The 22,811-nt window shown below is 55.1% G+C and overlaps 5 protein-coding genes across 5 annotated transcripts; 3 read left to right on the top strand and 2 right to left on the bottom strand.

The window, feature by feature from the left end:
- Positions 1-1,147: 1,147 nt before the first annotated feature.
- Positions 1,148-5,795, bottom strand: NCLIV_040840 (putative UBX domain-containing protein; the record flags this gene model as incomplete). Its single annotated transcript, XM_003880993.1, has 8 exons — positions 1,148-1,228; positions 2,642-2,813; positions 3,025-3,081; positions 3,497-3,834; positions 4,114-4,236; positions 4,539-4,639; positions 4,953-5,187; positions 5,706-5,795. 8 exons carry the CDS (start codon positions 5,793-5,795, stop codon positions 1,148-1,150), a joined length of 1,197 nt encoding a protein of 398 aa, XP_003881042.1.
- A 3,563-nt stretch (positions 5,796-9,358) lies between these two features.
- Positions 9,359-15,604, bottom strand: NCLIV_040830 (conserved hypothetical protein; the record flags this gene model as incomplete). The annotated part of the gene is made up of 10 exons (XM_003880992.1): positions 9,359-9,691; positions 10,283-10,466; positions 10,827-11,274; positions 11,489-12,573; positions 12,777-12,848; positions 13,561-13,674; positions 14,148-14,302; positions 14,848-14,918; positions 15,089-15,222; positions 15,360-15,604. 10 exons carry the CDS (start codon positions 15,602-15,604, stop codon positions 9,359-9,361), a joined length of 2,841 nt encoding a protein of 946 aa, XP_003881041.1.
- An 888-nt stretch (positions 15,605-16,492) lies between these two features.
- On the top strand, positions 16,493-17,206 carry NCLIV_040820 (adenylate kinase, related; the record flags this gene model as incomplete). The annotated part of the gene is made up of 1 exon (XM_003880991.1): positions 16,493-17,206. One exon carries the CDS (start codon positions 16,493-16,495, stop codon positions 17,204-17,206), a length of 714 nt encoding a protein of 237 aa, XP_003881040.1.
- Positions 17,207-17,561: 355 nt separating this feature from the next.
- NCLIV_040810 (conserved hypothetical protein) lies at positions 17,562-18,664 on the top strand (the record flags this gene model as incomplete). Its single annotated transcript, XM_003880990.1, has 7 exons — positions 17,562-17,748; positions 17,800-17,835; positions 17,894-17,928; positions 17,985-18,119; positions 18,176-18,394; positions 18,453-18,544; positions 18,598-18,664. 7 exons carry the CDS (start codon positions 17,562-17,564, stop codon positions 18,662-18,664), a joined length of 771 nt encoding a protein of 256 aa, XP_003881039.1.
- Positions 18,665-20,143: 1,479 nt separating this feature from the next.
- NCLIV_040800 (conserved hypothetical protein) lies at positions 20,144-22,034 on the top strand (the record flags this gene model as incomplete). Its single annotated transcript, XM_003880989.1, has 2 exons — positions 20,144-21,291; positions 21,644-22,034. 2 exons carry the CDS (start codon positions 20,144-20,146, stop codon positions 22,032-22,034), a joined length of 1,539 nt encoding a protein of 512 aa, XP_003881038.1.
- Between the last annotated feature and the right edge of the window lie 777 nt (positions 22,035-22,811).

The raw sequence follows: 22,811 nt of genomic DNA, 5'->3' as shown, positions 1-22,811 counted from the left end.
GTTGTCCTTCTGTGCTTGTTTGTTTGCCCGCGACGCGGCCGGAGGCGACTGTGACCCTATACGCGCAGAAAGACTTACCGTCCTCTCGGACTCGTCTCTGTTGCAGCTCATCAAACTGGTTTCTCAACTTTGTATTTCCGCTCTGCGAACGTCGCGGGGATTCCTCTCCGGGAATGTGCCGCATGCGATTTTTGCGGCTTTCGTCAGGGTCCGCTTCGGTTCACTGGTGGCCTATGTGCATGCGCTCGGACCTCCGTGCTCTTGGAAGAGAAGCGAAAACAGCGGATAAAGAGAGAGCTGAGTGGGTGAGGGAAGGTGCGCTTCCTGTCGCTTCTTGATTGGGAAGCAACGCGGTTTGCAACTACAAAAAAGGGTGTTTCGTTCAAGCGTTTTAAAGAGCGCCACCGCGCCAGCTTGGTGCGCCCTCGAGCCCGGCGGAGAACGGACGCTCTGAGTGATGCGTCGCCGTTTTCAGACACGCTTCAAAAATCTGAAAGCGAGAGAGGGGCGACACGGAGAGAAAGAAAGAGACAGAAAGAACGCGAGAAGCGAGGGAGGTAAATACGAGAGAGGGGAAAACAGGAAGTAAATAGGAGAGAGAGAGAAGATACAGAAAGAGAAAGATAGACAGCGGAGATTGCAGGTTGAGAGAGGGCGCAGGGGAAAACCCGCAGAGGAGGCAGGGAAAGAGAAGAAACATGAGAGAACTGCAGAGACGAAAGGAAGACAGGAAACGCCCGCGAGCGTAAAAAACAAATGTGTACTTAGGTGCATCTGCATGTGCATGCGGATTGCCTAGAATGGGTTCCACGCCAAACCGACACAAAGTGCGATCGTTTTCCACAGAGCAGAAACAAACCATTTCCCTGAAACATGCGTCCCGTCCCTCGTCTTTCCTTCTTGCAAACACAGATACGCCGCACCCACAACTACACAGATACACAAATCTGCATATCTACGTCCAAACGTATATATATATATATATATATATATATATACATGCATCTCGAGGACATGTCGATAGGCAGAGAAATAAAGACTTATGTGAAGGTGGATGACCAGAAGTGCATGCATCGGAACACTGCAAAAAAGCTGTCTAACGGTTGACGCAGATCCAAAACGAGGCGTCCCGTTTGGCGTCGTGGCTCTAATCTTCTTCGTCGTCTGAGGGGACGAGCAGGACAGCGCTGTTGGGGTGGAGGCCTGCCTCGAGGAGTGTCGCCGCTCCCTGCATGAGACCAAACTCAGGCGGCAAAAAGCCGAGATAGAAACAGAAAACGCGAGAGCGAAGACACGCGAGGGCAGGGAGGAACGCGCGAATAAGGGATATGGTGCATGCAGCGAGACGATCAAGTCCAGTCGAAGGGAGAGCAAACGACAGAGACAGAGAGGAGTCCAAAAGCACCCACAACGGGTCACAGAGAAGCCAGCAGGACGCCAGACGGAGAACCCGGCAACGAGGGGAAAGCGCTGGGCACGATCGTCGATTTCTCTTTTCGTGATCCGACAAACGAGAAAGCCTACGCGGGTCAGGGTTCGCTTTGGCGGGACCACGAGGTGGAAGCGAAGCGGAATGTCCAGCTCTTCATTCTGCGACGGCAGACAAAACGCGGCCCACACCAAACGAGACTCGACCGTTTTGACATCCGAAACTCCCCACGGAGCGTTGAAAGGCAGGGACGCCTCGCCCTCCGCCTCTTCGTCGCCATCCTGAGAGCCGCTTCGTCCCCACACGCTGCTGTCTGCGAAGCCTTTGCCCTCTCCTGCCTCCTCTGTGTCTCGCTTTGTCTCCCCTGATCTCTCTCCGACCTCTGCATGCAGATCTTTGGGCACAAAGGCCCCCCCCCCCCCTCCCCCCCCGGAAGAACCCTGTCTCTCTGTTCCGTTTCTGAGCATGCTTCCGCCTGTGTGTCCCTCGCTGTCGCGTATACCTGAGTACATTCAGCTAAACAGTCTGCCCAGAGGTACAGCTCCTCCAACGACGCTTGCGATGAAAAGTGCCGAGAGACACGCGCCCCGCTCGGCAGCCGCAAACAAATCTGTTCACTCGCAGCCAACACAAAAGTCCAGACGACCACATATCTGCACTCGTTTGTATACACACATGTACATACACAGAGACACACACGTTGTACATGATTGCATATGTATATTGTAAGATTGTAAGAAGCTGAAGCTGTCTATATATATATATATATATATATATATACATTCATATACCTATTTGGATTATCTACTGTAGCGACATGTATCTGTTTGGGAGACCCCAGAGAGGCAATAGGGAACGCGAGTGGCTCTACTCGTGCCTGTGCACCGGTCCGTTTTCGTCTCCAAGATACTTCGCCTTGAGTCAAAGCGTCACCGAAAGACACACACCTGCCAAGTCCCATGTAAGCGCTTTCCACGTCTGTATATACGCGCCTACGCCCCAACACAACCTTATGCATCTGGGTATGCGTCTACAAAGTCACACAGATATATATATATATATATATACAAATATATACATATGCGTATATACATCTATATATACATATATACATATATATATATATATATATATATATTTATCTGTTTTCGTTTTCGGGACCTGAGATTTCAAAATCGGCGCTGTGTGTCAACTGGGCGCATGCATCCTCACCGCTGTGCGCTGATCGATCCCTGAGGCGACTGGTGCGTTTTCTTCCTGCTCCCGGAGCCTCTCTGCATGCGCTCGCCGCTCCTGCCGTCGGGCAGCAGCCGCTTCCTTTCTCTGCGTTTCGCGGTCTCGCCGCGCTTCTTCCTTCCGCCGTCGCGTCTCCTGTTCCTCGCGTCTGTAGAGAGGAGGAAAACGGAGCTCTCAAATGCGCGCGGGCGTTTCTCGAGCAGAAGCACGAAGCGAGCTGAGGAAAGAAGCGAGAGGGTCCCGAGGTGCGAAAAAAGGAGCGCGGCGGCTGGGGCTCGACGCCGAGGGAGAGGGACCGGTGCAGAGAGGAGAAAACGCCAGAGAGAACACAGCCCCACGGCGGCTTCTCGTCGACTTACTTGATGGATTCCAGGCGCATCACTTCTGCGAACTCCCGTTCCTGCTCTTCACGCAGCCTGCGCAGCAGAAAGAAGATCGGCACAGACCTCGATTTAAGAGAGGCGCAACAGCCCGGCGCCGCGCGATGGGCCTTTCTCAGCAGAATCCGCAGCATCGGTTTTCCCCCTAATCCGGTTGTCCAGCCGATATCCCCTATCCTATATAGTCCCCTATCCTATACGGCGCTACCAGAAAGAAGTGGATGTAAGTAGTTCCGTAAATCTCCTTAAACGCGTGAAAACAAGTGTGATAAGAACGCACACACGCCTCTCCATGGCTACAGACTCGACCAGTTGTTACACACAAATATATCCCATATACAAATCGATACATACACTGGTGCTTATACATCCCTCTGAAAGTGTCGATTCTGTTTGGAGCGTGTGTGTGTAGTGTGTGTGTGTGTGTGTGTGCCGTTGGTGTGTTGCTTACAGTCTGTTTTCTTCGCGTTCTCGCATTTGCTGGCGCTTGGCCTCTCGGACTTCCTCGGCCTTCTCTTGGCCGTGCAGCAAGACGGCAATGAGGCCAGCGGTGTCCGGGAAAGTTTCCGCCCGGAGCGAAGCCAGCAAGACGCGGTGTCGACTCGCGGGCGGTGCTGTGAGCGACGAGAAAGTCGACGCTCCAGGAGATGGCGCTGAGGCTGCTTGCGGCAGAAGCAGGAGAAACGCAGGCAGGCGAGAAGACGCCGAGGGGAAGAAAGCCCGGGCCAAACGTGCGCCCTCAGAGGAAGACACAGACGCATCTGTCGCGTAGAAGACGCATGTGTTGTCCTGCACGCCCCAGAGAGAGAGAAAGAACCTCCGGAAGCGCGTTTCGGTCTTGCCTGCTCTCAGCGGCGAGTCGGCTTTCCCCCACCTTGTGTCGCCAACTCCATGGAGACAGCACCCAGGAGAGTCGTGAACCTGGGTCATCTTTCCACGTGAGGGGAAAAACGTAACCACGCTCCGTAACAGAGTCTACCTTAATAATTCAGGAAACACCGCGCCAAGATCTCGCCCAGGAGTCCTCTTCTGGTGTTTCCACGTGCTCGCCGCGAACTCCAGTCTCACCAGCAAATCGATGACGAGGTCGTCCGTGAGGGTTTCTCTGCAAAAGCGATCAGCCGCCGCGTTCTGCTGTGAGTGTAAGTACACCGCGAGCAAGCGGTCGGTTTGCCTTGCGGTGTCGAAGGCCTGACGTGAGGGGAAACCGAGAAGAAGCAACGAGGATGGCGATGGACGCGCGAAACGACGGCAACAAACGAGAGCGTTTCCCGACACAGAGAGATTGCTGGGAACCCAGAAAACGCCCGATACCCCCCGGTGTCTCCTCGTTTGCCTGTGTGAACGGTCGGTCGCCGGGGTTTCGTGCCTTTCCAGAAAGCGCCTACGTGTCTAACGCCACAGAAACACCGCGTATCTTCGAGCACAGAAAGAGCGGTTTTCAGCGGTACTGCTCCCGATTTCCTCTGCTGCTGGGCCCAGATCTGTCTCACCTCTTGCGCAGCTCCGGGAAAAAAAGCGGGATGCTTTCTCCCGAACTGGCGTTCGTAGATCACCTCGAGGGGCTGCGCGGGAGGAGTGAAGAGAAATAAGGCTGGCAGGGACAGACGAGAAGCGCAAGAGACGAAACAAAGAGGAGTAAAGTAAGTGTCGCGCCTGTTTCAATCGCCTTGGGAAGGCCGCACGAAAGGCAGCCGTGTTGCCCGCCACTCTCCATCTCTCTCCCGTTCTGCGGGGGAGCGCATAAACCGCTGATCTGTGTGGGGAGGCAGTGCCTGTTTGTCCTTCTCTTCTCACTCGACATGCAATCGTCGCGCCCCGTCTCCCCCCTCTCTTCCTCGCAGAAACGCTCGTTCTCTCTTTTCGCGTCCTCCGCGCTTTGCCAGCCCCCCCGCTTCTGCGCTTACAAGCAAGGTCGATGAGTCGGGAAATCCACTGAACCACAGCCTGGAGGAGGTGGACTGTCTGCTGAAAGGCTCTCGCAGGCAACGACGCGAGAAACCGCACGGTGCCTACGACGCTTCGCAGCTCTCCGCCCTCCCTCGCAGCAACAGCCTCATCTGAGCGGGAAGCGGAAGGAGACGGAGACGACGGAGACAAGGACGAGGCAGGTGTATCGGAGCATCTTCGCCGACGTGTGAGCTGCGCGGGAGAGAGAAGTCCAGGCACAGCAGAGCACACGTACGCGGAACGGTAAAGACGCAACTCCCAAGACCCGGGAGACAAAGCAGGCATGGAGGAGAGACGGTGAGCCTGTTAGGTCTTCCCGTCGCATGCACCGGAGGGAAGTCAGACCTACACAGGCACCTCAGCGCACGTTTTTTTAACCTGGAGAGCGGTGCTAACAGACCCCCGGGACGAAGAAAGGGACCGCCTGATACGTCGGCACAAGATTGCATCTCTCCGCAGATCCTGACTTTTCAAAACGCGTGGATAGGTTAGTCATGAAGACACGAAGTCGGGCTTTCGCGAAGGTCTGAAAACGGACGCATTCACACACACAGAGGGACAGCACGAATCCGCCGCGGAGGCGACCACACAAAAACGGCGAGGACGAGAATCCACGAGAGGGACAAGATCGAGAACACGAAGCAGATCAGGGGACAGAAAGAGGAAAAAGAGGAGAAAAGGGGCGACGAACGTCCTCGCAGTCTGTTCACCTTCTGGTGCTGGTCCTCGGGGCCTGCTACTCCGGAGGCAACAGCGGAACCCGAGTCGTCCTGATCTCGGACGCCGGTGACGTCTTCCATGGCTGTGGCGCTCGTTCGCTGAGCGTTGAGGAAAAGACACACGCGTGGTCCGCAAGGTCGACGCGCCGTAAACCGTGGCGCTCGTCGGGTGGATGGAAACCTCCGGGTGGGAAACCAGATTTCCTCCGCCTCCGTTTCGCGGCGCGCCTGCCTTAAGACCCAGGAAATCGGCAGTTCAGCTGCGCGGAGCGAGGGCCGATTGATCGGCGCTCTTTGCCGGAAGTCCCGCGAGACGACCGCAGGCGTCAAGAAACGTGAACGGAACGGCGCGCGCTTTGGGATTTTCCGGGGAGCGGCAGAACGAGAACGGACAGCCGTTGCAAGACGAGGGGGGTACCGGAAAACTGAGTTGTCGAAGACTCAACGCAAACTCATCTCTCGTACGGCACCACACATCCGCAGAGAAGAGCGACTCTCCGAGGACGACAAAAACACACCGGAGTTCGAAGTGGACTGAAGAAACAACCAGAAGACCCGAAGAAAAATGCGCAGTGCATCCGGGACGAGGACGGCATGTGTGTGACTCGCATGTGCTCTATACAGCAAGAGGTCATGTTACCTTGGGCGGTGTAGGGATGAGATGCAAACAGTGAACAACGCGACGGAAAAGCAGAGACACACGTTCCAAGTGTGCTACGTTCCGCGGTTGTGAAAGGGGCCAATCGTTTCAGTTGTCAATGCAATTTTACCAAAGGATACAGCGGACGAAGAAGAGACGGATGTACCCGGCTATATCTGGGAAGGCTAGAGGACCCAGTAGATACTCTACGACGTTGTTGGTGTTGACTTCCTCAAGGTGTACAATTCTGTTCGGTGGTGAAACTATAGGATGGCGGTCACCGCAGTCTTGAATCCACCGGGATTTTACGCTTGCCGGTGTCGGCGGGCCGGAAAAACCAACGATTCAGTGCTCTCCACGCTGGGAAAGATTCACACGCGCAAAGTTGAACCATCACAGTATCAAACCGCCAGCGCGAATGCGCTACACTGGCCGTGTCAGGCTCAGGGAAACGCTTACAACCTACACTTGAAGCAGCGCCTCGACATCCACTTCGAAGAACGCTTGAAGCACTGTCGTGGAGAGGACAGAGGGGAGGTACGGCGTCGTGCCTTCAGTTTCCTGGGCAAGAAATGCACGCCCCCTTCAACTGAACCGATCAAGACGCGGTTAGTCTAAAGGCCTTCAAAACACTTGTCTCGTGACGGTGTCGCTAGTCTCTCGGCGGCTGCAGAGCTAAAACTGTGCAAATGCGTTCGAGTGTTCGACTACGCAGTCAGCCAACAAGCGCAAGGCACCACTCCACTCAAGCCGAATCCCCTCGCCACTAGCCGCATTCTCGAGACACACTATCGTACGAGACAGTAGCGGCCCTCTGAGGCAGTCGTCTCTCGTTTGCCCTACGGGTTCGCTCCTCGAGTCCAAATTCCGTTCAACGGCACTGCAGTTTCACCAGCGTAGGGCACGCTTAGTATTCGCAGTCCGGCTGGGGAAAAAGAGCGTGGATGGCCCGGCTCGACGATTTGAGGACCACCAGCATTGTTCCCCAGCAGTCGACTGTGAAGCGATTCCCCGATGTACACTGCGTGAAAACTGCTTCGTTTGACATCGGCAATGCATCGTCTCATGGTACGCCGGAAGGCATAAGCGCGTCCTTCCACCGAAGCCAGCAAGTGGTATCGTGCTCGCCGCAGTAGCAACAGACATTAATTACCATGCGTCAATGCATAAGTGCAAGTGATCTGTATGTGAGTCATGATGGCAACAGCAGCTGCAGAACATGGCGTGGAGCCTCTGCATAGAGATCGTTCTTCGTTCCGTCCACAAGTACAGCACATCTGTATGTGCTGGTCCTGGATCCGGAAGGGAGCGTACGCTGGTCGACACTCACATTCATCTGATGCACCAACCGTGAGAGTCCTCTTTCAGACGTTAGCATTTCCTGTTCTTTACAGGAAACCGGATCTTGTACAGTCCCCGCTGCAGAAGCATCCTCATCATTTCAAGCAGCATTCACGGATGCACTTCTGATAGGAATCGCCATGTTCTGTAACTGCTGTTCACATCATGACCCATATACAGATCACCTGCGAAACCGCATTGACGGATGGTATTTCGTTGTGTGATTTCCAAGGGCTAGGACGAAGAGAACTGAGTATACGGCCGAGAACCGACTGGTCGGGAAATTCAAAGTCCTCAAGTGTGATCGCACTGACCGCCAGCGGTCGTGACGCTTCCTCTTCGCTTCGGTGGACGTTTTACCCCCCGTCTGGTCGCCTGGCATAATTACACACTCTAGTTTACGTACGATTGTCTCTCTCTACGACTGCTGTTCTGCAAATTTTGCAGAGGCAAATGTACCTGTTGCCGGCTGTCAGGGATCGTAACTCAAGAGGGCGACGCATTGTTTGGGTGAAGACACGTTGATTCGGTTCGGCCTTGCTTGCCCAGTCGAGGTGCTCGGCAAAGTATGCGGGTGGTGGTGCGTTGCAGGTTGGGTTACCACATGGGTGACGGATTCATTGTATGGAACAGCGAGATTTTCTACTGCCCACCAAGAGTTGGTACAGAGTGCGTTTGGCGCCATTTTTTGTGTGAAGCAAACGCCTGCATTTCGCGTGTCTAGAGATGGGGTGTCTCAGCTTCCTTCGCGCTTGAACAGGTTGGATACGTCTCTCCCCGCAAAAACGGAAGGACCCGGCCGATAGCTTGTTAGCAAGGCGCTTCTTTACAGACAAGCTTTCACTGTTGCCTCCTGGTCCTCTCAAGACAACTGCTACATTTAACACCCCCTCGCGTACACTGGCGCCCGGAGGCTCTTGACGAGGTTACGTAACGTCGAACACTTGATATTACGCGGTGTTCAGAGAGGGGCGGGGACTCCGGATTCAGAGAGTTTTTGTCCAGGGGATATTTAATTTCAGTAGTGTAATCCCGGCACGCCATTCGTCTCATTTTACGTTTCAGACTGGTCTCTCAGCCCCTTCACTCTGCCCCGTATCGCAAATCGTCTCGGTGCGCAGGCTGAAACCGGTCGCGTTCAACGACACTGCTTCAACCACACACACGTTGCCCGACGTGCTACGGTATCTTTTGTCGTTAGCGTTTCCAGAGGATTCATTGTGCTATGACAAACTGGGGATTACTGCAGGATTCGCACGGGTATTGCAGCCAGCGACTAACTCAGCCTGTTCTGCGCGCTAGTCTGACCACGAGCACCAGAGCCGTCGTTCACTCTCGAGTGTACTACAGTTCCTCTGTTGTGTCAGTCCAGCAAACTATCGGGCGGGTGTCGGACCGGCGTAAATTCCAGATGTGGGAGGTGTTTACTCAGATTGCATGCTTTTCTTTAGTGTAGTACGAAGCCAACGCCATGGGCAGGCAGGCACATTGAACTCTGCATCCTGTCTTGATTCACCCGCACATTTTTTTCGACCTCTGACCACAAGCTGACGACCGCGCCGCTGGGGCCCGTCACGCGTTCGTAACCCCCTTGGCATCGAAGAATGGACAGTTCACTGACACGCAGAGCGTCTCACCGCCCGTACAAACCCCTAGAAACGAGTCACGGCTGAGGCAATTGGAAACTGCGCTCCACAATGGCCCACGGCGTTACCCTGTCAGACAAACAAAGGAGGCCTGGGGTAGTATGCCCACTGTAGGACCTCTGAAAAAAACGCTGCCCCGCAGTTAGCCACGGAGTGGCTAGGGGCTCCATCTCGAGTCCACAGCGGTGAATCCAGTCCGAAAGGACGCCGAGCTTCTTGGTCACGTCGGTCACAAACTGGTGATTAGTTTCAAACAGTGTGCCGAGGATAGACACGGCTTCCTCATACGCAGCCAAAATCGAGCGGTCCTGCAGCAATGCCTTCATACTGGTCGACGACAGCTTTACCGGCTGCAGACCACACACGCACACAGAGGCGAGAGACAGAAGCGACGCGCTTAGTAGCTGGACGGTTACGCGTGAGTAGACGCCGAAACGTGTGTCGCTTGACGCCGCCGTCGGCACGCACGCCCGTCCGACGTGCGGGAGAGGTCCGTTGCTATGCGCATGCACGCAGAAGTTCCCTCGATGTATGAACTGGTGAGCCCCTGTAGTGCATCTAGACGTGTCTCCGGTGTCCGTGCTCGAAAACGGCTTTCGTACACTGTCCGCAGAGCTCAGGTGCCAGGTGTGTTCGGAACTGAGGCTCGCATGTCGGTAAGCCTGCCTCTCTGCACTGTGCATTTCCTGTGCTTCTTAACATCACAACCATCAAAATATATCGTACGTGAATGGTAGTATCTAGCGTGCTATGAGGTGTTAAAAGCAATACCGTCCCAAACCGGTGGTTTGTATCCCCTTTCATGCTACAACCGCGTTTGCTATACGTTCGCCCTACAGGCTCACAAGCAGGCATGGCAGCGACGCCAGGCCTGACATGTCGTACAACTCATGAAGTTCTGAATCTGCTGCTTCCATTTTTGCGCGTGCACACGGCCTCACCTTGTCCGGCTGATCCCGGTAAGCCATGAGAAGCATTTCGGCCATTTCGTCAAGTGACCAGCCTAGAGCTGCATTCAGTCCAGGATAGAGATTCCGCTGTTGGTACACCACTGCGTCTTGCAAAGCCGCTCTCTCCGCGCCTGTCGAGGTCGCCGCGCGTGTCTTCAGCCAGCAGACAAGATGCCTGAAAAGGAACCGATGGTAGGCACGCAGACACCGGCCGGGTGCATACGAAAATACGTCGCGCAAACACACCAAAGACGACGGGCGTTTTCCACGGAAACGAGGCAGCGGGGATCGCGCGACGATTTGAGAAAAGCCCCGATGGCTGACGGCAGCGCAGCACGCCACGTGACGCAGTTTTTTGAGCTGAGCTGAGCCATGTGTGTGTACGAGGCGTTCCCTCCGTCAGGAGACGGCTCTGACACCAGACACAAAATATGGGGTGTTTTCGTCCACATAGAGTTCGCACCAATCCTGAAATTCGCAGGGTCGCGGCTGCCGCTTCGCCTGTTCGGTCTATCCACTCGTGGGATCATCGTACCAGTGGACTTGGAAGATCTCCGGAAGCAGGATATCCAGGCAGTGCCGGTGCTCGTCGGGGAGAGCGCGCCGCCAACTCTTTTTTAGCAGTCGCCGCAGGAAGGAGACCCGCCTTCCCATGAGCCACCCGCGGCGTTGACTCTGCACGGCGTTGTCTGTCTCGTCGAGATCGACGTCGAAGCCGAACTTTTTCTTGCTTTTCCTTCGGGACGTCTTAGTCGAAGACGCCTTGCCCGCCTCCGCGCCCGTGAGATGCGCCTCTTGCGCGTTTCGGTCTTGCTCTTCTGTGCGCAGAGAAAGAAGATAAAGGGACGGAGACGCGTCAGTGTCACCTCTCAACTGAACCAGGTCTTTCATCGTCTTCACGTAAGCCATTGCGAAGGCAGACCACGACGGACACACCAAGCGTGTCCGCACACTTTCGCTTCCTTGCGGCGAGCCCGCAGGCCCTAAAATAGGAAGGACCAACGGCGCAGAAGAACGGCCCGAAAGACAAGGCGAAGCAAAGCGAACCGAAAGGATGGCCGCAAGGCTGCTCGCCAGACTCTTCCCTGGCTTTCAACAAATCTCAACACCGCGTATACGCTCGAGGGCTCTGGCCACCGATACCGCCCTTGCTAGAAGACGCGGGCGGGTGAATCCGACAGAGAAACGCTTGCTCACCTTCTTCTACCAGACCCTCGCCAGTCCGTCCGTTCACGGATGGTCCTTCTCTCCGTGTTCCGCCGTCTTCTCTCTCCTTGTCGCGGCGCTTTTTCTGTCCGGTTCGCTCTGAGCACGGCGTCGCCGCCAACGCGTCTTTGCTCTCTCGCTCCTGTTTTGCCGCTGAGCCGCCGGCACCCCCTCCACTTGACTCCTTCGGGCCGCGCTCTTGGGAAGCTGAGCCGCCCTGCCCGAAGATCTTACCTCGCGCGAAGCCGTTGCCGTCGGTCGCTTCTTCCTCCGCTCGGTCCACGTCGAGGTCCTCTTCTTGTTTGTGATCTTCGTCTTGGCCCTCAACAGACTCCCGCGAATCTGCATCGTCTTGCGGATTCGCCCACCGCCCCATGAGCGCTTCCAGGGCGAGACACTTGACTCTGTCGCGGTGAGTCCACTCGCGCTTGCACAGAACACATGCATTCGGTGAAACCTGCTGCTGCGTGCACTTCACAGTCGGAATGGAGGCGAGAGACCGGTGGATCCTCGCCAGGACGGCCTGACTCATTTGAGCAGGCGAAACGCTCGCCAAGAGCCCCGAGGCGTCGACGCGCTTCGTTTCGAGTTCACCCGACAACTCTGAAGAAAGCTGAGGACCCACTGCGATGATGCACGCTTCCGCGTTTGAGCCCCACGAGGTCCGTCTCCCGCCGGCGAGCCGCGCCGCCGCCAGCGCCGGGAAGAGGAGACACATCCAGATCGTCAGCGGGAGCAACCCTTCGAGAGCCGAGGCAGATGAGGTCAGCAGAGAGACTGAGAGAGGCGTGGGGCGAGAAGAGTCTCCGTCAGCGCCATCGCGGGCGGGACCGTCATCGAGCAACACGTCCTGCGACGGGTGAGCAGACGGAAAACCTGGAGTTCCCCCCTCCGACGGCTGCCGCCCGGTAGGCGCCTCGGACACCGACAGAGAGGAAACCCCCGACGAGGTCGACGGATTCGGCATGCTCGAGCTGTTGCCAGGGCGACGCGAGGGCAGGAACGCCTCCACCGTTTGGCTGCCAGCAGCCGCGAAAACTTCGTCGACCTCCTCGACGGAGAGTTCCGCATCTGGCCTGAAAAGGACAGAGGATGCAGAGACGAAGGGACAGAGTGGTCGAAACCTACCGCAGACGAAGCGGGCACGACAGGGGAACGGCATATCCCTTCTTCTCGGTCTCCAGCGTTTCCCAGGTCCGTAAAACCGGAGGACACACGCACACGCACGGCGCGCGGCTGACATATGACCACGACGGCAGAAAAAGAGCCACACACTTACTCGACGTAGACGGTCCCGACTCCACACGAGGGGCAGCGGAAGCCGCGGGAGAAGTCGACGGGCGCTGCACATCTGCGAGGAAAGAAAGAGGGAAGCGATGAAACGCGAAAGGAGCGAGACGTGCGCGACAGAGAAACAGACAGATCCGCACCTTTGAGAACACGATCAAGGCACACCCCGCTGTGGCGATAACCGTCGTCTCAGGTTGTCACGAAGAGAGAAAATGCCGTTCCTCTTTCCTGCAACCCCTTGTCCGAACACTCAAAGACCAGCAAAACAGTTCTCTCTTAGCCTCCACGAGAGACTCCGATAAAGGACCGCGCCTCGATGGATTCGTATCCGGCGTCGAGACAGAAGAAAGGGAAGTCGTATATATGCGAGCCTTCTGCAGGCTGCGGTCACGCTACGTGTGGGCGCGATGTCGAGTCCACACCACCCTCGCTTCTAAAGACCGAACGCGACGATGCACAGATAAATGCACTTGCAGTTGCCTGCACACGGACCAGGCGAGAAAGAAAGGTGCGCCGCACGCACCGCCTCTCAAAGCCGTCCCTCCGAACTCATATTCATACACGGCACTATCTCAACACGTACACATATGTATATATATGTATATGCACGTATTTCAACAAATATGCGTCGAATAGATGGCGCGAGGTGCTTAACTGGAATTGTATATGCATCCGCAAATGTGCGCGCGTGCCCGGGATGCTTTCGCTCTGGGAGGCAGCGAAGCGTATGTCGTGTGCGTATCTCGGACACAAGGCATCTCTCTGTTTCTGACCTTTCGCACGCGCAGATGAAATCCTTGGTTTCGCTGAGGACTCTTCGGCGATGCAGAGTCGGCCGCATGAGGTCTTCCTCAGAGAGATACGTCAGCGTCACCTCGTCCCCAGCCCTGCAAAGCGAGACAAAAGAGCGGGAGGCACAGGTGTCTCGAGACGCGAGCGATCCCGCTAAAAGGGGCGTCTTCTTTTCTGGGTCCACTGCGTCATTCGTGTCTATCGCCGGGCGAGTGAAAGGAACGGCAGGTGCGGAGGAAGAAACGTCTACGTCAAAGGGACGTATTGGTTTGTGGTACGCCCTAACCCTTCGCAAGTTCACTTCAGAGCGCGGTCAGTTCTCGTTGGTAAACGAGGAAAAAGCCTCCCTTACGAATCGCACTCGCACTGCGTGGCCGACGCGTCCACACGCAGCAGGACTGTGGCATTGGTTGACACAAACACGACGGCATTTGTCTTTTGGCTAGGAATGGGGCGCTCCTCTCTGCATGCGTGAACGTCCCAGCGTGGATCTCAGCTTCGCATGGAGAAGTCTATGTGTCACATTAGAAGACGCATGACAGTGACCGAACGGGGCGTGCTGGCGTACGCGATATCTGCGCGAGTCCGAAGAACGAAGGTGTGGTCCTCGTCAGTAAACCAGAGGGCGTTGGGTAGACATGAGTGGGAACTGAAGGACGGCATAAAGTAGATCACGTAGCCGACAGGATCCTCGAATTGTTCGAAGCAGTTGTGGATCCAAATCTGCGGAGCAAGACAGACGTCCCGGTGCAAAACAGAGACGGCAACGTGACGGGGAGGGGAAGACGAAAATATCGAAACGCCTACACCGCAACACCAACTTCATGTTAATGCAGCATCTGATGTCGGGCTACTCGCAGACAGCCGATCCCCTTAGAACCTCCTCAAGAAAATGCGCATGCTCGGCCCGCATCCATTCAGCCCCTTTGTGATCCTCCGAGAATGCGTCCAAGCGGAGGTAACAACGCAAGGCCAACCGCGCCTCTGCGAGAAAAACGGGAAGAGGCCTCGGAAGCCCACGCATGCATCAGAAACCACTCCGCTGTTTAGATTTGAACGTCAGCGGCGTGTGGATGAGCCAGGCGGTGCCGTAACGTCTATCAGGCTGTATCAACACGCGGTACGCCCCTTCCGCAAAGCGAGGGGGACGTGCGGGTGCCGTCTGAACTTCCACAGGAACGTGTAAAGGCAGCGAGACTTCCATCAGCCGCGAAAACGAACAACTCAGTCCTTTCCCGGGGACTGCCAGGGGCATCGAAAAAGCTCACCTGGAGAAGAAGCTCCAACTCCTCAGGGGAGGTCCGCTTTTCCAGGTCAAACGAGCGAATGATCTTCTTGACTGAACAGAGCAATCATGGGGGGCAGGATGGGCCCGGAGTGAGGAACGGCGGCACCAAAAACCACATATGGAAGTACAGATGTCAGAGCCAAGAAAAAACTGCTCTTCCGGGCTAATGCCGAAACAGGCAGCAATCTGGGAAAGCGACGACGAGAAAATAGTGTGCGTACCTTCCTTGCACGGGGTGATTTCCGAGGGGACGTGCAGCACACGAAGGAGCTCGGACTGTCTCTGCGTAATCGACACGAGTCCTGAAACAGGCGGGTGCGTGTCGAGGATGATCGAGTTCAAGGCGCACCAGTACCTGGCAGAGGCATATGACAGAAAAAACCGGGGAGCGTCGCGAAAAGCTCTAGACATGACCAGATGCGGTAATCGCCACCCCACGACGGATGCCAGCGCCGGAGAGTCGTCTTGAACCCTGAATCGTTGTGTGCTTACCATATTGGCTCAAGATGGAAACTGCACTCCTTGCAAAGAGACTCCAGCTCCTTATAGAGCGGGTTGGTCGGGTCGGCGCGCACTGAATGCAGCGGGGGCTCTCTCAGAAGTGTTTCTCCCGCTTGACGGTCACCCGTCGCATACAGCACCCTTCCTTTGAACTCGTGCACACCGCACCTCAGGATACCATTGTGCTTTTCCTTGGCGTAGCTGTTGATAAGCTCGACGGTTGAAGCCGACTCCATCCTAACTGTGAGACAGGAGACGCTCTGTCGGAGCTGTCAAAATGGCACGCACAGACGTCTCCAGCGACCGGTCCAAATCCTTCTGACGGTCGAAACACCCCAACCTCAGACGCTACGGATTTGCTGTTGACACGCCTATGCTCTAAAAAACGAAACACAGCTAGGGCTCGCCTGCAGTCTTGCGCAGTGTGCAGGTGTTGACTGGCCCGTTAGGCCTCAGATTGGGAACGCTAGCACGCTCGTGCAGCTCCCTGACCGATAAAAAGTGGTGAGCAGACGTGTATACAGATACACGAACGATATGCTATTTGTGCCATTAACATGTGGTAAGAACGTCGCAATCTCAGTCACCACCACCGAACGGATGGAAGCCGCCGTTGCTTTCTTGAGGACGTCCTTCATGCGGCCAACGATAGCTGTGCAGCGTGCATGCGACGCAGTCTCAGCACACAGCTAACATGCAAGCAATTACGACTACCCGCGAGAAAGCTGGTTTTCCCCGCTCGCAGTCGCACTCTACAGCGGGGGACTTCGCAGTATTCTATACTAAATGCTGATTGGATCTGTTTTGCTTTTTCCGTAACAGGTTCGGCAACATCTGCAGAATTGATGTATCGGGGAGACCCTACGCGCATGCATTCACGTCAACTGGAGGCGCATCGATGGCGCCCACGTCCTGCCCATCAGTTATGAGGTCGAGGACGGGGTTTCACAAAGCGTATCTTCCAATTCATGCTTTCCTCTTCGATCAAATTTACTTGTCGAATGCCGCCAAGGTTAGCGAGATCTGAGTGCAGGGTCTTTTTTTGCTTATTGGTACGGGTATGCAGACGATCTGTACAGGTTACTCTAGGCTGACCACTTGTGTCTTCTGTAGATGAGCAACAGATGGAGCGTCTATTACGACTCGGACGACCCCTGAAACTGCTGTTTATGGGAGCCCCGGGGGCTGGAAAGGGAACATATGCCAGCCGGCTCGCGAGAGACTGGTCGATTCCTCACATTTCGACCGGTGATCTGATCCGAGAAGAAATCAAGGCGAAAACGTCCCTGGGGCAAACTCTGCAGGAACATGCTGACAGGGGCGATTTGGTTCCGGACAACATTGTGTCAGCCATATGTCGGAGACGGCTGGCTGAGAAAGACTGTGCAAGAGGGTGGATTTTGGATGGTTTTCCTAGGACAGTGACGCAGGCTGTTGAGCTGGGGCAGTTCGACCGTCCATCGTTGTGCGTCCACATTTTCTTGCCAGACAATATTCTGGTGACGAAGCTGCTCTCTCGTCGAATATGTGGAACCTGTGGGGCAAATTTCAATACCGCGGACATTCGCTCCCCGCCGTACGACATGCCGCCTCTCCTTCCAGATGCAGCGTGTTCCCAGTGCAGCGGAAGCCCGCAGTTACTGAAGCGTAACGATGACACAGAAGCCGTTGTTCAAAATCGCTTAGCTGTCTATAAGCGTGAGACGGAACCGCTTCTTCGATTGTATCGGCAGGAAGGGACGTTGTTAGATTATCACGTCAAAAAGGGAGTGAAGGACTTGCCTGATTTGTCAAACACCATTCTCACACGTGTTGAGCAACTGGATACAAAGTCTTGACAGTGCATTGTCTGGTGTCATTGCCTCAACTGTTGTTCCCTTGCATAAATGCGTTTTCTGGTTCCACTAGCCGACAATGTAGTCATAGCATTGGCGTTCCATAGCAGTTTTGGTAGTCCTGTACGATGTGCAAACGAAATGCTGCCGGCACTAAATCGACACATGGTATACCAGGAAACACCTGAAATTGCGTCGTTTCATGAGACATGCAGTAGCGGACCCAGCGCGCGGACGGTATACGTGCTGCTCGGGTGTACGTACAGCCCCGACAGGTGCATTATCTCCAGTCTCGCAAGAAGCCGCATCTGTCTTTTCAGGACTCGAAAACGTTATCTTTCGTGATTTTAGGGAGAAAATGAAAGCTCTGGGAGTCATTATCGTTACCTCTCTCGCTGTGGTAGCGCATGCCGCAGACCTTCCGCGTGCGTCGAGGTTCTACAGGACCACAGAACACAGTAATGGTCTAAGAAGTTTATTGGAGAACACAGAGGTGGAGCGGCCTCCAGCGCCGGCAGCTCCAGTGCCTTCAGGCACTGCTCCAGGTAATGATTAAAGGAGCTAACTGCGTAGGTCCATCTCATAAACTTTCGTAGGTGTTTCTATCCCGGAGGAACCGACGTTCACTCAAGGTCGGTAAAGTCGTTCACGGCACGGCAGTCGTCATCGTACATTGAAAGCGTACCTTAGTGAGCACGGAGGAGTACGACGAGTACAGGCGTGGGGTCAGCGAATTACTGTAGAGTCCATCAGCACACATATCATTGCCACTTTACGTCAGATAACGGCATTACACAAGATTTTGAAGCCGGAAAATATGAAGACTTTGAAGAAGCTCACCGCCATGTTGAACCAGCAGAACGCCCATTCGACTACCGCTGACACCACTGGAGCAATGAGCCCAGAGAAACTGACAGTAACTTGCGTTTCTTGAGCTGCACACGGCTCACTTGCCACATCACAAAGAATCAGGCACTTCTCACGTCGGCGATGGCAACTCAACCGGAGGGGTTTGATTTCAACAGTATGAATCGCGTGCTCGAGAACTGGCAGCAGCAAATGTCGCGGGGGCCCTTTGCCAACATCGTTCCTGCAATGCCGGCTCCTTCTCCCCAGTTTGTACAGTCGACAGACCCGTTTCCTGCGATCGCAACAACAAACGTGATGCCAGGACACTCAACTATATATCCCGTGAGTGGGAGTGGTAACATGAGATGCCGTACGAATCTCTACAGCCCATACTTGTCAGGCGTTAACAAACTTCGCGCAAGTTGCTCCTGTGCAGTATTCGGTTCCGCCAATTCCTTACTTTCAGATCACACCCCAAGCAGGATATCAGTTGTAAGTTTCCCTTGCATAATCGTTTGCTTTGCATATACCATCCGGGGCACCAGTGCTCAGGCACAACCAGCCGTGGAGGAGTTCACGTCGCCCCAGCAACTGCTTTCAGTCCAGATGTGAAAAGATAGTGCCGGCTGAGAAGGGGTACAGCAGAATATAGTTTGTACGGATTTGAACCGCTACCCTTCGGATCATGAGCCCGACGAGATACAAACTTGCTCTACCCCGCTTTATCTTAAGAAAGAGTCAAGAGGGATTTGAACCACCGTTTGCCCAGCAGTTCACTCCCTCAGGGGGGCTGCAGTGAGTAGAAGCATGCGCGTGCACTACTGGCCTGTATTGTCGTAAAGGATGCTGGCACCAGTGATTGTGTGTAACAACAATACAACTGAAGAGGGAATCGATTCGTGAAGAAATGAGCTACCATCCAACACTACTGCCTCACACATCACGCGCTGGTGTCGCTACCGTTCAACTAACAGGACACAGCCAGCAATGAGAATGACGTGGCAGGAATCGTGAACTCCCAGCGGAGTCTGACAAACCACTCCACTTTGAGAATGACATGAAACGATACACCACTGCTGTTGAGGCCTGAGTGCTGCAGCTAATGCTGGCAACGTCCTAGGCGTTATATATGGAGTCCACCGTACGGGGGAAAAGAAAGCACCATTCGAGAAAGGATGTCTGCTAACTGGTATTTCCATGTCTACACTAGGAGCCTCCACATGCAATTGCTTCGCCGCAAAACGTCTGCTGCATATGCCCGCATTGTCCATCCAAGATCAGCCCGCCTCCCAGTCGAAGTTCCCATTGTTAGTCCAGGTATGCAAAGGAACCAGAAAGGAAATATGTTGTACGCATCCCTTCGAACCCCAGAAGTTGCAGTAGTCTCTTCACTTGAATCACTAACGGTGCTCTGCAGATTCATTGTTATAATGGAATAGCGATGACTTGTGTTCCTGGCTGTGGAACGCAGAAAGTGAACCGCTCTTACCCAGAGGCTGCGAGAAAGTATGTATACGACAGCACAAGACGACGTCACCTCAAGGGGTCCGCTCACCAAGTTTGATCATGCCAGATTCATTGGAAAGCCGTGGCTGCGGGACGACGAAATGTGGGTGGTCCTAGCTGTTACACACCGTGCCCAGCAAGCTGCGATAGTACCTGACCAGCGGCCGTCTCGGCAGTCTGGCTGGTCGCTTCATGTGGACACGATGCAACGAACACAGACGTCCTTCTCTAGGTGAACGCAAAACTCGCCATTTCCGCTACTCGAATATCAAGACAGAACTAAGTAGTCCCTGATGTGGCAAATGTGCTGCTGTGAATCTTCGGTGTTGAGGCTGCCCTCTTCTTCAGCGTCGATGCGCGCCAAAGTGGGGTTGACACATGCATTTTTCGCCAGTCGCCATGCGACTTTTCACGAAGCCCCGGCTCCCCGACCGATAACACTCTGGGCATTTTCTGAAAGTTATCCGCGGGCAAATGATTTTCTTCGCACTCCGTATTGTGCTTGTTGACTCGCTTTGGTGCGTGAAAGGTGGTTGGTACGTATAGATGTCTTTCCGTGTCGTCACTGTCTAGGCCTGCTTGAACATGCAGCAGAAAAAGAAGCGGTCTGTTCACCATGCCGCGGCGGCAGCCGAGAGCGGCAGTGCTGAGGAGAATGCGGCATTCCTTGCCGCTAGCTCGACCTCTGACGCGGCGCAACATTTGCTTACTCAGCCAGCTGTAGAACCGAGAATGAAGAAGAAGGTTCGGCGCCAACGGGAGACAGGTGCCGAGGCGCATGCTGCGGAACCCGCGAGTACAGCGTCGCCACGGGCGGTCCGACGCAGCCTTGGTCACCGACGAGCAGGAGCAACAGACAAATCGCAGGGTCATTCGACAAACTGCTGCATCGTTCTCACGCACTGTCCACTGTACCTTTTCCGCGACAAGCGACATTCCTCAACTGCGAGTCTCTTGAACCTGGACGACCATCGGTACCTTCTGATGGGCCGTTCCTCCTCTCCGACAGCTGACAACTTTGCTTTTCCGTTCCTCGACAAAATGCAGGCGCAGCTTCGCCAGCTTCATGATCCAGTTTTGCAGCGTTCAAGCGAACTCGCTGAAGCCGCAGCAGTGCAGGACAGAGGCATAGCGGCAGCGATTGAAGCCGCAGGCGCAAGGGCCTCGGCACTCGCGGAGGACCGTCGGCTGCTTCTTGAAGCGTCAATGCGTTCTGATGTCGTTCACCAGTGTCTCTTGAACCTCCTTGACTCGGTTGCGGTATCCCAACTTCGAACTGGCGTACCACACTTTGCCGGCGGTACGAACGCCTGCGGGGAGGACACTCCCGGCGCAGAGTCCACAGCCGCTGTCGGGGGAGGTGGGAAAGGTAAACCCTCGGGAAAGCCTGCCCAGCCACGGGACATGAACTTGGATTTCCTTCTGCACACCATGGACGGCAAGCTGCTGCGTATTTCCCCTTCTTTTCGCGTCCCGAGAAACTTCAAAGTCTTCAAGAAAGTCGCGACGATGGCACTTTCGTCACCAACCGGAAAGCTGCGCGGGAGTTCGACGGCGCGAACAGACAAGACCCGCCGTCACGGCTGGGCACCTGCTGAGAGGGAGAGGACCGCTCCGGAGGACCGTGCCTCGGACGAGGACAGTGAGGCAGACGCCCACCCCGAGGAGGAAGAGGAAACGCTCATTGAAGTGTTGCAACCTCCCTTTTGGAGGCATCTTCCGAACAACTACAGGTACGCGTAAGAGCAAACAAGTTTCCGGATGCCTCTGGCGGTGCCGCCCGGCACTGATGAAAGCGTATACGAACCCGCGTGCTGCTTGCCTCGGGCTGGTCGGGTTCTGCAACCCACTGGCCTTTTGCAGGGTGTGCGCACCTCTAGATCTTGTTGGGAACCTCCCACGTGGCGTTTTTGAATTCCGGGTGTCCGAGGGAGCAGTCGACGAACCGCGCAGGCGAATGATCCATGAAAAAGGGGAATGCTGCACAGTGCTTGTGGGCGGTGCTGTTACGACATGAATGCATGCGGGATCCGGTGTGGTATATGTGCTCTTTCGTGTTTGCCTGTGTTCCGCATTTCGTTCCAGGCCCATATGTCTATCTGCTTCACGCCATGCGCCCAAGGTCGTCTTGCGCCGGCTGATGACAGAACTTCGGGAGCAGACGGACCTCGTTTTTATGATCTCTGCGTGTCCCTATCTTGACGCGGCGGCTATTCCGCGGTGTCTCGTGCGCCCTCGAACGCCCCTGCTGGTGAATGGCAAGGAAGAATCGAAGGCGCCTGGCCCGGCTCTGAAGGACGGTGTGCCGGGGCTGGCGGATTTTGTTCCAGAAGGGCAGCAGTCACAAGGAGACGACGCCTGCGACAGCACTCCCGTTGCCATCAGCATTTCCAATTTCCCCATGTCCGCCGCCGTCAAATGCGACAGGCTTATCTACGAGCTGACATCGTTTCTGCCGAGCACTCCGCCAAGTTGAAGGACACAAGACTTCTGGCCACTGCCGTAGTTGTGCAGTCGCTGCGCTGCTGCTCGGAAACCGGACAGGTGTGTGTCGACACCGGCCCGGGATAGAGGAGCTGCGTGGCAACTTGTCTCTTTCTGCACGAAAGGAAATTTCGTTTCTCTGTCGTGTTTCTAGTACAGCATCTATAGCTGTCGTGTTCTACTGCTTCCTTCTGATCATGGCCTCCAAGTCTGGAGAGAAGCGCGTGCGTTCCGTCGTGCACACGGCGGCTCGAACGAGTCAAGGCGGCGGGTGTTTGTACGGAACCGAACGGACTGCAATGTGAAGCGTTTTTGGGTACAGGTAGCGTGAATACACTGCATGCGAACGACTACTCGCCGAACTCCCAAAGGGACGATCGGTTGCAGTGTGTAGCTAACTGGGAACTGAGAAATGCTGCTGGATTGGTGCATGCGACAGGCTCGCCTCCCGCCTTTTGGGAAGCCCCGAGGGCGTGGATCCCCGCAGCTAGCAGACGAGGGAACATCCAGTAGAAGAGCGCATCGGGTCTCTGCTGGTCCCAGCGCCAGAATAGATGAATGTGAGAATGAGCGTAGAAGTGTAGTGACGCTCGAATTCAGTTGCCGCTCGACCGGCACGGATCGGAAGAGGAAGCATGCAATGTCAATTCCCTGTATGATGTCACGCAAATAGGTCTTAACCTGAAACATCCCGAGAAAAGAACAACAACACAACTGTGAGAGTGCAGCATCCACTCCACATTCACGTTTCCATCAAAGGATTCCGCTG

Source organism: Neospora caninum, chromosome IX (genome assembly GCF_000208865.1).
Source record: "Neospora caninum Liverpool complete genome, chromosome IX".
NCBI classification, from domain to species: Eukaryota; Apicomplexa; class Conoidasida; order Eucoccidiorida; family Sarcocystidae; genus Neospora; species Neospora caninum.
The sequence above is the reverse complement of the archived record's forward strand: the minus strand, read 5'-3'. Positions and strand labels throughout refer to the sequence as shown.